This window comes from Amblyomma mixtum, chromosome 2, assembly GCF_055824585.1.
Source record: "Amblyomma mixtum isolate Tamu chromosome 2, ASM5582458v1, whole genome shotgun sequence".
Taxonomy (NCBI): domain Eukaryota; kingdom Metazoa; phylum Arthropoda; class Arachnida; order Ixodida; family Ixodidae; genus Amblyomma; species Amblyomma mixtum.
This window is the reverse complement of record NC_143013.1, coordinates 292,497,571-292,513,686: the sequence shown is the minus strand read 5'-3', so window position 1 is coordinate 292,513,686 and position 16,116 is coordinate 292,497,571. Positions and strand designations below refer to the sequence as shown.

Below are 16,116 nucleotides of genomic sequence, written 5' to 3'. Positions count from 1 at the left end.
GTGCGTTCATTGCAAGGTGAACACCCACCCCTCCCTCGACCCCACTTGCCCCTTTCTCCTTGCTAAACAACGCGAGTGTGCTAAAACTGCATACCTCCGACGCCTAGCTTTGCGCCGGGCCACTCAACCCACCACCCCCTCCTCCTCCTTCTCTAATCATGAATCTCCATCAGCTCCGATCACGTCACCACCAGGCTCCTACGCCGCCATAGTTAAAGGATCCTCGGTGCCAGCGTCCCTCTCTTCCACTAAACCACCCTCTCCATCCTTGACTGACGAGAGACGCTCCTTCGACCTCCGGCTGGCAATGCTGGAACGCCAGCAGCGAGAGCAGCAGCGCATTTCCCACGATCTACAACAGCAGATACATGCCTTGACTCAAACCCTCCAGACAACCACCTCCTCTCTTACCTCCCAGCTTAGCAAGCTAAATGAGCACCTTGCCACGTTCACCACTCCTTCCTCCAGCGCCCAGGTCGCCCCTTTGGCTGACCTTGTAGAAACCACCACACAGGCCCATCACACTCGCTTGGTTCAGCTGGAAACTTCGGTTCTCCAGATCCTTACCACCCTCCAAGCACAATCCAAACAATTAGAATCCTTCACTTCTACGCTCCAATCCCTGCATGAGTCACTGCCCCCCGCCAAAAAGAAGGAACGCGTACCATCGCGTTCCTCTCCACTATCATAATGGCGTTTGGCGAGGACCTCGAGATTGTGCAGTGGAACTGCCGAAATCTTTGCCACAATAAGACCCCCCTCCACCAGTATCTACTCACCGCCCCTCTCTGCCTCATTTTCTCCTTCTCCAGGAGACCCGGACGGCCCGCAATGTCCCAGGCTACCGCGCCTACCATGCCACTACGGCCACACCACTTGCGTCTATTTATGTACGCAGTGACGTGCTCGTAGAGCAAATTGACATCCCCTCCACCCTCCTTAAATATTTAGTTGGTGTGGTTTATTACCACCCTTCTTCCCGCATCTCGCTCGTCCTTTTGTCTTTTTATAACCCCCCTGTCACTTCCTCTTTATTCTCTGCTCTGGGTAAATTCCTTCACTCTCTTCCTTCTACCTCCCATATCCTCTTTGGTGGTGACTTTAATGCCCCTCACACATTCTGGGGCTACCCACAAACCCTCAAACCCGGCCGCCTCCTCCATTGTCTGTCCCAGGAACGCCACCTCACCCTTCTTAATACTCCTGGCTCTCCTACTCGAGCGGGCACTGCCTCACAACGCCCCACGACACCCGACCTCACTTTCTCTCAGGGTTCACCTTCCTTTCACTGACAGGTGACAGCCGAAACTCTTCTAAGTGACCACTTTCTCATCCATATCACCGCTTCTCTTTCCCACATCCCTCGCTGTCATCCGGTTATTCACACTGACTGGCATGCTTTTCGCACTAATCTCGCCTCCGACTCCTTTCAATCCTACGACGACTGGACGTCGCGCATCTCTGCAGCGCTCACGTCCAGTAGCCGTCGCGTTCGCTCTCGTTACCCAATCCAAGACCCAGATCCTCACCTTCTCCGTTTATGGCGTCGCCGTAAACGTCTTCAACGCTCCTTTCGCTCCCAACCACACAATGCCCAACTTTCCTCCCGGATCACTGCTCTGCGGGCCGAGATCGTCGCCCACTGCGCCTCCCTCGAGCACTCTCGTTGGAGTGCTCTTTGTGATGGCCTTGATTCTTCTTTGCACTCGCGATCCGCATGGTCTCTCTTTAAATCCCTCCTCGGCACTAAGCCTGCCCTTGCTCCCACTCTAGCTAAAGCCCTCACTCAGGGGACTCCCTCCGAAGTTTTTGATCAACTCGCCTCTCTCTACCTCCCGCCCTCTCTGGCACCCTCCTACCCGGTGTACTCAGGTGGGCCTAACCCCGATCTGGACCAATGCTTCACTCTCCGGGAGCTCGAATCTGCCCTGGCTGCTAATGCTACACGCTCGGCTCCCGGTGAGGATGCCATTACATACACCACACTTCGTAACCTTCCTGACTGCGCCAAAGAATTCCTCCTCCAAACCTACAATGAGGCCTGGCAGAGCGGCTGCTTGCCGAGCTCCTGGACATCCTCCCTTATTTCTATGATTCCAAAGCCGGGCAAACCTCCCTCTCTCTCTAACCTCCGCCCAATCTCCCTGACGTCGTGCGTGGGTAAGACCCTTGAGCGAATGGCTCTGACTCGCCTCTCTGATTTTCTTGAGGCACGGGAGTTCTTCCCCCATTCTCTCATTGGCTTCCGACGCCGCGTCTGTGCACAGGACATGTTTCTGATTCTCCAGCAAACGTTTCTGTCCCCTACACCCACTCAAATTTACGCACTTGTGACCGTCGATGTTCGCAAGGCCTTTGACGGTGTTTGCCACGATCACATCCTTTCTCAACTCGCCTCTTTGGATTGTGGCTCCCGCATGTACTCCTATATCCGCTCATTGCTCTCTAAACGTGTGGCTCGCTTTCGAGTAGATACCCACTTGTCTAACCCACACCACCTCACCCGTGGCACTCCTCAAGGTGCTGTTCTCTCTCCTACCCTTTTCAATCTCGCTATGGCCCCTCTCGCCTCCCAGCTAGCTGAAATTCCCGATCTGCATCATATATTTTACGCCGATGACATCACACTCTGGTGTTAATCTGGCTCTCCCGGTCACGTACAGGACACCCTGGAACGTGGCCTAGATCTCATCGACTCCTTTCTCACCACCGCTGGCCTCTCTCCTGCTCCTGAGAAATCCGAGCTTCTCCTTCTCAACCATTCCTCCTACCAGCGCTCACACAACCACTTCGTCTCTCTCCACCTTTCTGGCTCTCCCATTCCTGTCCTCACACAGTGCAAAGTTCTTGGCTTCCCTTTGCATGCGACTAAGAATGTGCAAGCCCTCCACCGCGCTGTCACCACCTGCCACTCTGTAACTCACCTCCTGCGGCGCGTGGTCACTCGACGCTCAGGTCTCCACGAGGCTCACGCGTGCCGAGTTGCCCACGCGCTGGCCCTCAACAAGGTCTTGTACTTTGCACCCTACGCTTCCTTCACTCAGACTCAACTTAACGCTCTCGAGACTGCCCTTGTGGGCCTCTACAAGGCAGCTCTCAACCTCCCTATCACTACCTCTACCACTAAGCTCTTTGCCACAGGCCTCTTCCATCCTCTTCGTTCTCTTCTCAGTCTCCATCGCGACTCGCAGCTTGCCCGGCTTTCCCTTACCCGTCAGGGTCAGTGGTTATTGACTCAAGCGGGTATCTCGCCCATTCCAATCTCCCCGTTTACCTCTCCTATTCCCACCCCCGCCCCCAATCTTCGTATCCTTCCCCTCCCGACCAACATGTCCCCCGTCCTGCACGCCGGACGTCGTCATGCGGCCGCGCAGCACCATTCCCCTCTCTTTGATACCCAGGGTGTAGCTTACACGGATGCCTCTTTCGTGGCTCCTCGAGGTTCCTGCGGCTACGCCCTGTACCATCCACACCTCCCTGCTCCTGAAACCCACACCAGCGGGCCGTATCTACACCCTCCAGACGCATTGTCCCTCGAGGTTCTCGCCATTGCGCATGCCCTCCAGTCATTTGCCCTCCTTCCCTCTCTCCAAGAGTACACAGTCTATTCAGACTCACAAGCCGCTATACACCACATACAGAAACGCACCCTGACCCCTTCTCTCCAACAGGAGGTCGAACGAGCGGTCTCCGCACTGCAGCCTTCCATCATTTTCCTCCGCTGGGTCCCTGGGCATTCAAGGATTGACGGCAATGAGCTGGCCCATCAGCTCGCCCGCGACACACTTTTCCGGGCACCGTTGATCCCCTGGCCCAAGCCCTCGGAGGACGGTGGGAGACTCACCCTTCGCCGCACCATAATAGAGGTCTACCTTGAGCTCCGCCTCAACAAACGCCTTTACCCTCCCCCTCATCCATCACTCACGGTGCCGGAGTCTCGCCTTCTTCGGCACATTCAGATGAATGCAGTTATCACCCCGTCCCGCCTCTTCCTCTATCGCTATCGATCGGACCCTTCCTGTCCCAACTGCCCCTGTATCTATGCGGACCTGGCCCATTGCCTCTTCTATTGCCCGGCTGCTCAGCAGTTGGGTTCCTTCCCCCCACCCTCTCTATCCATCACCACCTGGCACGACTGGCTTGGCGCTGAAGGGGAAGAAGAACAGCGGCTTCTAGCTGGTCGCCCAGGCGGTCGAAATGCTCGGCCTATAAATTTTGGTCGAATAAAAGTCTTTTACTACTACTACTACACCGCTACACAACAACTCTTTCACTTATACACTATACTCCGTTTCATACATCAGGTGCAGCGCTGTCAAAGCTACGGCTCTTGTTTACGCTCCCTGCATCCGCGATAAAAAATAGTGCATGCTCGTGGCGAGCGGAAATAACAATTGCTTTGTCTGCAAGCTTAATATATATTACGTTTGACATCAATTTGGTAAAGAACAGCTTTTTTTAGAGGGAAAAGATCGGAATCAGTAGATTTATATGTTTCGTTTGTCGTTTTTGTTCGTGTCGCGTTTTCGCCGACCCGCAACCCTTGCAGCTGTGCTCCCCGTGCTGCGCATCTCGTTTTCAGAAAATGGCGTCGAACGCATTGACCTCGACCACCTCTCCGGAGCGGCTTTTTTCGAAGATTCGCACTTCGAAGATGTCCAGACACGCGAAGCAAGTCATTTCAAACGTGTATGCTCGGAATAGAGCCCGTTTCCCGCAGAAATCCGTCCGGGATATTGTGAATGTTGTTAGCGAGGATACCGGAGTGTCTCCGCGTACCGTCGCCAAATACAAGGCGGAGCGCCTTTGCGGACGATTCATGTCTCCGAAGAAAAGGCCTCGTCATGTGAGAATCTCAAGTTCACGAACGGTGAAGCATGACAGCTTCACGGTGCATGCCGTCCGACTGAAGGTACTTCATGAGATGTACAGGAAGCGACAGGTACCCACGCTGGAGAGTGTTCGGAAGGCTGTCAACGAAGACGAGGACCTGCCGAACTTCAAGAAAACCACCTTGTGGAGGTTGTTGAAGGACATTGCCTTCGTATTTCAGAAAAGAAAAAGGAATCTTGCTTTCATCGAGCGCAGTGACATCATTGCCTGGCGCCGGCGGTTCCTGCGGGCGATTAAGGAATTCCGAAGACAGAGCAGGTAAGAACATTGCTTTGCATCTTTTCTCACACAGCACGTTTCGATTGTCCCATAACGCGTGATGTTAACGTTTACAATTTAATAGCATTAATATGGATTTCTTGCAGAACTGGCAATGAATGTTGCGTCATCAGAAAAAAATGAAAAAAATTACGAGGAACTTTAACGGCTAAAGTGGTGAAAGGCGAACGCCTGAGTGCTGCATTCTGCTCTGCGATTGTTCACTTCACATTCTGTTGATGCATTAATTAACTGCCAATTAATGACGCTTAATCTTTGTCTTTAGGAGTGGAACGCGACAGCGTGTTGTAGCGCAGGCATTCCACGGAACGCCACCACCCGTTCGGCGCGGTGCGTTGGCCTTTGAACGCAACGCTTTTTGAGGAAAGGAAATGGCGCTGTAATTCTCTGTCATCTCGGTGGACACCTGAACCGCACCGTACATAACCTCCATAACAACTTAACCACTGAGCCACCGCGGCGGCATCGCTTCTCGGCCTTTTGGCTAAGATCGAAGTGTCGCCTCTAAGAGTGGAACGCGACAGCGTCTTGCAACGCTGCCAGGGAGTCCACAGAACGCCATCGCCCGTTCGGCCCTACGCCTTGCTCGTCTGTAAATTGGTTTTTGAGGAAAGGAAATGTATCTGTCTCGCATATCTCGGTGGTCACCTGAACCTCGCCGTAACGGGAAGGGAGGAAGATGGGAGTGAACGAAAAGACCGTATTTACCAGGGGTGGTATTCTCCCGGTGTCGCCTTTTGCGACATGTCGCATTCGCTCTTCGCTGATTGGCTCGAGCCGCGGTGACGGCGGCGTGACGACACGGACCCGCCTTCCTGCTACGTCATCGTGACGTCGCCCCAATTTACTACGCTTAGTCGAACAACGGAATGCTCTGAAGCGATTCGCGCGGGAGACGGGCTGCCGTTAGCGTACGAACGCAATCGGCAGTTGCGGCTTTTGCGCCCTTGGCGTGAAAACATGGCGACGTCCTTTCAAGCGAGAGCCGCCCGCTTCAGCCAATTCAGCAGTCCTTGCGATTCCGGTCGGCATGTTTACCGGCAACTACTGGTGTTACTTTTCGCTATGACTTACCTTGCTTCGACGATAAAGTTTAAGCTGCAATTCAGCCTAGTTTTTTAGATACGCTCTCGGTTCTGGAGCGCGCAAGCCTAATGGGACCTCCAGCTACACTGCTACCGTCTGCAACTGCCCGAAACGCAGCCGAAACCTAGCACAACCGTCCGGAACAAAAGAAAAATAGATTTGGAGCTTTTTCGCGGTGTTTTATAGACTTAAATGAAGTAAAGCGAGTTTATATTAAATTTGCCAATGTTTTTTTGAACATTAGACGTCATGTGATGGCAAATATTCTTGCTATAAAAGATACGAAACTACTGCTGCTAGTGGATCAGCAGTGGTAAATTGTCGCTTCTCGGAGTGAATGAATGCACCGCAGACGAAAGTGCCGGCGGCTTTTTCCGTTTCTTCGAGCATCTGTAAGCACTTTTTTAGGCCCCGCCCATATGCGACATGTCGCAAAAGGCGACACCGGCAGAATACCACCCCAGACGCGCCTTTGTTCATGAATTTTGCCCAGAGATGGCATTTGGTGGCCGGTGATGTTTTATGCTATATTTGGGTGAGGAACTACTTGAACAGCTGGAGGAACAACTGTCTGCTACGACAAGCCAAAAACAGGTCTCCACTGGTTGAGGCACCAGTATGCGTATCATCCCGCCGTCATGGCAGAAATGACATGCAGGAATGAATCGTAGTACTCGTTCTTCCGATGGACGCAACTTGGGGCTCCTGGTGCTTGCGTGCATATCATTTCGCAGGCAAAGAATGAAGATAAATCATGAAGTAACATTTCCTACTCAGTTTTTGGCCTATATTCTGCTCTGTGTTGTCAGTGATATGGCAAGACTCTTATTGCTGCTATGGCATAGCCGTGGGTATGTTTAATGATGTTAATTACCTCATCCATTATTTTGTTTTGCTTTGTGCAGATCCATCATTTACCTGGACGAAACCTGGGTGAACAGTGGGCATACGAAGGAAACTGTCTGGCAGGACAGAAGCGTGAAGTCCTCGCATGATACGTTCCTGATAGGCCTGACAACAGGACTGCCTGCGCCCTCAGGAAAGGGGGCCCGTTTGATCCTTGTGCATGCCGGGAGCTCTGCAACAGGCTTTGTGCAAGGAGCTGCTGACTTCTTCCGAGCCAAGAAGGGCAATAAGGCTGATTACCACTCCGAAATGAATGGAAAATACTTCGAGAAGTGGTTTACAGAGAAGCTTCTGCCTAATATTCCAGGCAACAGCGTTATTGTAATGGACAATGCGCCATACCACAGTGTGGCGCTTGAAGAGGCCCCTACATCATCAACCCGAAAAGCAGATATTCAGCTTTGGCTGACAAAGAAGGGGGTCCCCTGGACTGCCGACATGGTGAGGGCAGAGCTACTTGAGCTCACACAAAAAGTCAACACTCCAAGCATTATCTACAGAATTGACACCTTGGCGGCTGCCCGTGGCCACGATGTTCTCCGTATACCGCCCTACCACTGTGAGTTCAACCCTACTGAACTTGTTTGGAGCCAAGTGAAGGGCTTTATAGCAAGCAGGAACAAAGGTTTCACTTTGGCAGAAGTTGAAAACCTCCTACCCGTGGCGTTGGCGGGTGTAACCCAACAAAACTGGGAAAACTGTTGTGCCCATGTCCAGCAAATTGAGGCAGAGGCTTGGGAAAGGGACATGATTGCGGACACCGAAATAGATCCTCTTGTTTTCAGTGTGTCTGACTCGTGCAATTCCTCGTCTGATGATTCGATTGCTGAATTCAGCGATGAAGATTTCAGTGCTGTTGATGAATTTGTGTCACTTTTGTGAAGAGATAGCTTGTTTGTTTGTTTCTTTGGGGGGTAGTGGTTGGGGGTTTACTGCACTCATCACAAGCTCTTAGCAGTGGGCTGAATTCCTGATCGCAACTGTGGATCAGTAGTCTCAGACACTGCAAACAGAAGAGCAACCTGCAATGGGCGCTCCTGAAAACCACCCCTGGGAAGCAGGACGTATCAGCTGGTGGTGGTGTCGTCAGCAGAATAATTACAAACGCAAGCTCAAAATTGCCAAGGTCACACAGCAAGCAGAGGACTGTGTATCGACCCTTTCCAAAGACAGCTGGCTCTCCGAGTGCGGTTCCTTGCGTGGAAACCTCTTACGGCACCCGTCACAAACTATTGTCAGTGTACTGAACCGCTTATTGGTACTGTCAATTAATAGTCTCGTGCACTACAAACAACAGACGTGGGGGGCAGTTCTATCTGGCCCGAGACTCGCCGAGCAGCCGTCGCCAACGAAGTCCGGGACTGAGGGCCCCACTACCTATCCTTTTCCCTGAACCCCTTTTTTCTAATAAATGTTTTTAACAACTACTGCAAAGGTAGTTGTTCATTGCTACATTGGAGTATTGATGTTTCTCTTTCCCCAGTATGCAAGACGCCAAAATTTTGAACAAAGGCTTCGAAATTTATATTTCCTTAGGCGGGAAAAAACCATTTGAGTGTGGCATAAAGAAATTTTTCCTCAGCCAGAAATTTCAGCATCTTGCTCTGCACATAACAGTGCACCTAAAAGAGCTTTCCTTAATGACAAGAAGCAGAATATTGATTTTTTTTTGCCACAAAGAAAACTCGCACAAAAATCAACTCATAAAAGTTACGACATCAGTATACCCTGACAAAAAGGAATAAAAAACAAACTGCTCACACGATATGCATCTCGCTGTTCCGCAACGGATATCGTTTTTTTTTTGCCAGAAAACTCGCACAAAAATCGACTTATACAAATTATGAGAACAGTGTACCCTGAATAAGGAATGAAAAACAAACTGTTCACATGATACGCATCGCGCTATTATTCTGCAACGGATATTGCTTTTTTTTGCCAGAATGAAAACTCGCACAAAAATTGTCTCATGAAAATTATGACATCAGTATACCCTGAGAACAAAGGAATCTAAAAAAAAAACTGCTCACATGATGTGCATCGCGCTATTCCGCAACGGAGTGGCCGTCAGTCCCGGACCGTCTTAAAAACTCGATCCCCTGCTCTGCTGGATGCACGGAATAGTTCATGACATGCCCGATACCTCGACAGAGACAGAGGAGCGAGCAGTGCCGTGGGTTACAGCAAAACGAAAATTACAGATGGCCTGAATCCTGAACGAAAAACCATTTTTCATCGTCGTTTCAGCTTGGTATTGAAGGTATTGTGAGCAAAAAATGATATCAGTTGGCGTCAACTACAAATTCCTAATTAAAAAAAATGTCGCGAGGTGGATTGCAACCTACGTACGTGAAATGCTGCAAAAAAAAAAGTATCCAGGTGGATTCGAACCGACTCCGCCGAAGTTCCTAGTCGTCCCAAAGCGACGCCGTAGACAACTCGGCCACGAAACGAGCGCGGAGGGATACAATTTCATTATTTTTTCTTGCGGACTACTTCCGTAGCCTTGACAGCGTTGCACATGATGTATGAAACGGAGTATAGTCTCACGGCTCCCAAAATTTTGTTTACTCTTGTCATCAGCAATCTGTTCTCAGTACAGCCCTTTTTGCTTGTGTAGTTAGGGCGCCAATATGCTGGAAACTGTTGTGCAAACTGACTGTGTTGCATCAAGCCAGTTTGAATCTCTTTGCACGTACAAACATTTTTCTTTTTTTGTGTGTGCGCTGCATAGCAGGGTTAATATGATCCACACTTGTACTTGCATTAATGAAATCAGGACGACATTCACGTTCTTTGAACAAAAATTTCCTTTTATAATACGCTGTTTTTGCATATTTTAACTTCTAGGCGGACGTTGAAAAGAAGCCCGAGGCCCGTCCGCTCCGAAGTTGCCCTGACAGCTCCGAAACAGCTCCGCATCTGGCCGGACTAGTAAAGCGCCGTTACCCAGACACGTGCCGTGCAAACCCGGAGGATGTGCATACAGGAAACGAGTTTATTACAGTGGTCGTCAAAAGTGCGGCGACATGAATACTGAAGGTCGAGTACGGTCCCTAGCCTTTTATATCACTCGATTCGTGTGGTTCTATTGAAAACAGCGCACACACACAACTACGTCCTGAAACAGAAATAATAATACATGTCTGCTTGTGCAAAAATACACAAAACCGCTAACAAATGATCGCTTGAAAAAATACTTTGTAAACAGCCGTTGATTTCTGAAGAGCGATTCTAGCTTCAAAGATCCAGGTTTTTCGAGAGAACAACCATATATTCTCAAACCGGTCTACAAAATCTCTGCGCTTTATCGCGAAAAGCGAGACGTGGTTTTGCGTCAGTGGGCGACAAAAGATAATGGTCAGCTGAAAAATACTGAGCTTCAAATGCTGAGTATTTAAGCTTTTATTTATTTATTGTTGATTATTAATATTGATTTTTTATTGAAATAAAAGCAGCAAGCTTTTATTTTAGCTTCTGTTCTTAGCAAGCTCAGGTGAACATAATGCGGGAACCCCGGTGAACTGAGAAGGCGCCAAGGTCTTCAAAGCGGAGTGGCGAGTCAAATTTTGGAGAAGGCATAATGCCGCTGCGGTATTGCTGCTCGTAAAGATGAAAAAATGCAAAATTAATAAAAAATGGCTTAAGGTTTATGGAGGTTTAGCGTCCCGAAGAGACTCTGGCTATGAGGGACGCCGTAGTGAAGGGCTCCGGATATGGAGATTTAACGTCCCAAAGCGACGCAGGCTACGAGGGACGCCGTAGTGGAGGGCTCCGGAAATGTCGACCACCTGAAATTCTTCAACGTGAACTGACATACAGGAGCCTCTAGAATTTCGCCTCCACCGAAATCTGATCGCCGCGGCCGGTATCGAACCCGCACAAAAGGAACAAATTACAGCTGCGATAGCTTCGCATACTCGCTGACTGGCGTGGGGGCCGAATGGTCTTACACAAAGCATGCGCTGAACAGTTTTATTTTTTATTCAAAGGGTCGGAAAATTCTGGGGCACCGTCACTGGGTTGCCACTGGCTGTGAACCTGAAAATGTTAGACCAAATTTGTCACCTCTTTCTCAATTCGCGGGTAAGCGCAGCACACCAAACGCCAGCATAGCAAAACTAAAATGGCTTAACAAAATTTAAGCCTTAAGGTCTCTTCTAACAGAGTCTAGCTTCCGGTTTTCAGAAACGCTGCACTGTCGCTGCTGAGTTCCCTGATATCACTGCAGAAACGTAATCTGCAAGATGTTTGTGGATTCTGAGGCAAAGGGAACAAATGCAGTGCTCGCTTTAACGGAACATTGATGGCAACTCGAACAAATTTTCTTCTTCGCAGTATAAATAGATTGTAGGACTTGTACAAGGTGTGCTGACGTTTGTCTCGCATTACAAGCCGCATTTGTTAAAGCGTTAGCTTTAAGGGTCTTGTTTCGCAGAAAATCCTACGGCGTCCGCTATTGCCCAGAGCGAAAAATCCAGATTGGTTCAAAAGGTGGCAAAGTCACACGTGGGCCGTTGGATTTGAATAGTATTAAAGCATTAGACTAACTATTACAAGGTCGCAAGTTTACTCAAGCGTCCCTAAAACATCTAAGTATATAAATTATTAATATCAAGTGGTTAGTTGAATCGTACACGCCACTTCAAGGCTGCGCAGGCACTTTCCGACACCTTGCTTAAAGCGGGGCCTTTATATGTGCAGTCTTTGTCAAAAATATACAGCCCAAGGGTTTGGCTTCCAAGCCGTGTAGCTGGAGTTTTTAAGCACATCTCACAGTCCTAATCTTGGGAGGGTTGAGGACTTAAGCTCCTCCCGCCTTCGTGAGATTAGGGTCCTTGAACATGCAAGAGGAGTCGCGCTGCAGGGCCCAAAAAGAGACCCTTGGGGTGTATACATTTGACAAAGACTGTACGTCGCGTGGTCTTTCACATAATATGGAAACAGTGTTCTCGTCTGCGTGTCCAAGAGGGGCCGCTGACGAGACCCATTAGCGTTATCACGTCATACCCTTAAAAGCGCAGTTTAGGTGTGCCCTAAATTTTTGCTGATAAAATTGCATCTAAAAAATTTCACGCCACTCGAATTAAACTCGTGACGAACACACCTAAAAGTACACCGTTGTCGCTATTTGGAAGTGATTGGCGGTGCAGCCTAGCCTCTGGTATCCGCATAAAACTTTGGTGGCAACTGTACTTGATTTTATGGACTATTCTGGCTCACAAAAAGGTTAGAAGGTTTAACCTCGGTAAAGGTCGAGAAATAGCATTTTGGCAATGGCCCCGGCCAAATTTAGAGGTTGCCATCACGCCGAGCACGCTGAATTATGACTGGACATTGCTTTTGGTCCAAATCAGCCAAGGTCAAATATATGTATGGACTCTTGCATATAGGTTTCCTATGATGGTTTCACAGATAATCTAAGAGGCGGCCGGTTCAAAGTGGTTCCTGCCGTTCCACATGGCTGCAAGTGCCGGGTAATCGGTTTTCCCCCTTCACCAGGATACCGCCAGGCTTCACAAGGGCACATAATAGCTTTTTCGCAAGTGACCCACCTAGTGCTAGCACACGAAAAGTAAAGAGGGATTTTCTGCTCTCCACTTCGCCACAGACAACCCGCAACCTTTCACCCTCTATTCGTGTTCTCTCTGCTCCGAAAGTGGAGAGGGGAATTTTCTCTTTCAACTTTTCCACCTGCCAACCATGGCAGGTGGAACCATGGTTCCTATCGGCAACTTCGGTCCCTGCCAACCGTGGAAGGTGGAGGTTTCACAAGGGCACATAATAGTTTTTTCGCAAGTGACCCACCCAGTGCTGGCGCACTCCACCTGCCAGCCATGACAGCAGGCAGGTGGAGGCTTCAACCGCAGACAGGACATCCTTTCAACTATCAAGCCATTTAGTGATAGCGCACTAAAAAACAGGGGACCCTAATTCTTTTACGTGTTGCCAATGCGATCGCTCTCGAAGCTGTTGTTATCTTTGCCGGAATTGGATGGTTGGGCTTGTGAGACCCACATTGCCCATCCCGTACACCACCTGCCACGGTTGGCATGTGGGGGCTTCATACAGATGAACCTGGTCTGGTGACGTTAGTTCCATCAAGCCAATGGGTGTTCTCCGGGCTAGCCACGTAACGTCCCTCTAGCCAATGAGGTTTATCCGCTCTGCGGATGTCACTGACGACGTCACTTCCCACCAGCCAATCAGGATTTTGTTGCGAAAGCAACACTACTCTAGTCGCCGAGCCATTTAGCGGAGCTCTGGAAAGGCCAAGCTGCGCATGCGCGAGGAGTGGGTGACGTCACACGGAGCACAGCTGGCGCGCCGGTGCCGCCGCCGGAGCCGCCGCCGCCACCGCACGGTCTCCATCGCCTCGCCGACAGTCTCCCTCTCTGAAGCGCAGTAGCGATTGCGCATCGCCATCTGCGTGGTTTGTGGCGTTAATAAAATTGGCAGTGGCTTAGCTCTGCTATGCCTGGATATACGTAGCGGGATGTGAGGGCGAGGTTTCCACATCGTGGTGGACACCTGAACCAGAGGGAAGGCGCATAACTGCCCTCTTGGAACAGTGGACACCTCAACCATGCTTTAAGGTAAGTGGTGGTAGTGACAGGTGGGCGCTACATGCGTTGGCATTGACAACGCTGTGCCAGAAAAGCAGCGCTGATGCCATAGGCCATCGGCGTTCGTTGTGTTCATTGGCGTTGGCGCTGACCACGTTTTACACTCCGATGATTTTAAGGATAGGAAGTGCGCATAATGGCTCCCTGGGTCAGTGGACGCCTGAATCGTGCTTATAGGTGCATGGGGGGGATGAGAGAGAGAGAGATGTGAGCAGCAGGCATTGACAAGGTTGTGCCATAAACGCGGCGCTGAAGCCATAGGCCATCGGCATTCATTATGTTCGTTGGGATTGGCGTTGTCAACGTTTTACACTCCGATAATTTTCAGGACAGGAAGGCGAGCGAGCGCGGCGAGGCATGCCAGCTGTGCGTAGTGACGTCACTTGCTCCTCGCGCATGCGCAGTATGGTCGTGCAAGTGCACGCGAAACGGCGAGACTGTGAACAATGTAGCCCACGCAACAATATATGGCTACGCGCAGATGTTGCTTTCGCTATCCTCCAGGTTTAACCAGAGCTAAACCATAGCCAATTTTTCTGGACGACGCCGGAAGAGGCCTGGTTTTTGCCCCTATGAGGGTTCTCCGCTATTGCATAAAAAAATGAAGAAATACGCAGGCGAAATTATTAGCAGTGGTGCTGAAATGTATTCCCATCGACTGGCCATAGATGCATATGTATTGAAACCACCGGCAGTGAAATTCGGCCAAGGTCATTCCAAGGGCGAATTTCGGGTTTCCTAACCATACTTGGGACACGCCTCATGTGCCATACCATGTGCTGCCATCCTTGCCCTGGATGGCCATCTTCAAAGTTACGAGGCGGGTGTTCTGATCTGTACGCCACCGCTCAGTGCCTTTCATTGCAAATCCTACAAGCGCTTGCTTAGTGCAACGTCCCTGGCACACCCAACAAGCTTACTTGTCACAGTTTGCGGGATGCGATGCGGCTCGCACATGCCTTCGTAACTAGTCGAGTATTGTACTCGACTCCTTACCTCCGCTTACGGAAACATGACGAAAATCACTTGGAGATTGTACTCCGCAAAATTTTCAAGAGAGCCCTCGACCTCCCGATATCCACTTCCAACGCGGGACTCCTCGCGTTGGGGGCGGCGAACACCTATCGAGAACTCCGCGAGGCGCATCTCGTTAACCAATACACGCGCCTCGCCCAGACCGCGTCCGGTCGCCGCCTCTTGGACCGGTTACATATCAGACATGATCACCATACCATGGAACGGGTTCGAGTGCCAGAGCTGTGGAGAAGCGCCCTCTACGTTCGACCCCTTCCGACTAAGATGAACAGGGAGGACCATAATGGCCGGCGCCAGGCGCGGGCGAATGCCCTGCACCGCCACTATGGCTCAAAAAAACACGTCTTTTACGTCGACATTGCAGGACCCTACCACTCCAGGGGGGAATGTTACACGGCTGCAGTCATACACGAGGGAAAACAGGTGGACGGCCTCTCGTTCAGAGCACCCAACTCAACGCATGCGGAGGAGGTGGCGATCGCCCTCGCAGCCTCCCATCCCGACTCTAAATTCATCCTCAGAGACTCTCGCGGAGCCTGTCGTAACTTTGAGTTCGGTTGGATCACTCCACTCGCTCAAGAAATCTTACACCGCAGTACTCGCGACGGCGATCCAACTCATCGCTCAATCATATGGGTCCCCGGCCACCAAGGCATGCCAGGTAACGAAGCCGCCCATGAGGCAGCCCGCGCACTCACTCACCGGGCACCAGGCGTCCATTGGGAGGAGGAGCTTAACCCAGATCACAGCCCTCTCCTTTCTTTTAAAGAAATTACTGAGCACTATCGTGCCGAACACCGGCGATACCCAGTTCCTATGAATGGACTGGGTAAAGCTGGCGAACGAATTCTCCTCAGGCTCTTTACAAACACCCTGCTGTGCCCGGCGGTTCTCAAGCACTTTAATCCTTCTTTTGACGGCCGCTGCTCATTCTGTGGGGAGGTGGCCGACACCTTCCACATGGTTTGGGCATGCAGAAAAATCCTTCTCTCCCCCCAATCACCCCTTCCCCTACCCGAGAGGACTGGGAGGCGGCCCTGCTCAGCTGCCAGGAACTATCGGCCCAACAGACCCTGGTTCGGCGGTCTTGTGTAGCGGTCTCGACCAACGGGATCCCGGAATGAGGGACTCCGCCTAGTATTGTAAGGAGGAGACCCATTAGGGGCCTCTCACCGAGCACCTCTCTGTAAATTACTAAATAAATGCTCTTCACCACCACCACCGCCGCAAAATTGCTGTACTGAAATATACAGTCCTGACGTTGTGCTTTTCTACTCTCTCATACCTGCCC

General features: G+C 50.7%; 1 protein-coding gene and 1 long non-coding RNA gene across 2 annotated transcripts in view; one reads left to right on the top strand and one right to left on the bottom strand.

Moving 5' to 3' along the window:
* Positions 1 to 16,116, bottom strand: part of LOC149364490 (uncharacterized) — a 53,695-nt gene that overhangs the window by 25,304 nt on the left and 12,275 nt on the right. The window lies entirely within an intron of this gene.
* Positions 4,316 to 8,159, top strand: LOC149364491 (uncharacterized). Its single transcript, XM_089570127.1, has 2 exons — positions 4,316 to 5,151; positions 7,164 to 8,159. The coding sequence occupies exons 1-2, from the start codon at positions 4,586 to 4,588 to the stop codon at positions 8,044 to 8,046; spliced, it is 1,449 nt and encodes a 482-aa protein (XP_089426253.1). The 5' UTR covers positions 4,316 to 4,585; the 3' UTR covers positions 8,047 to 8,159.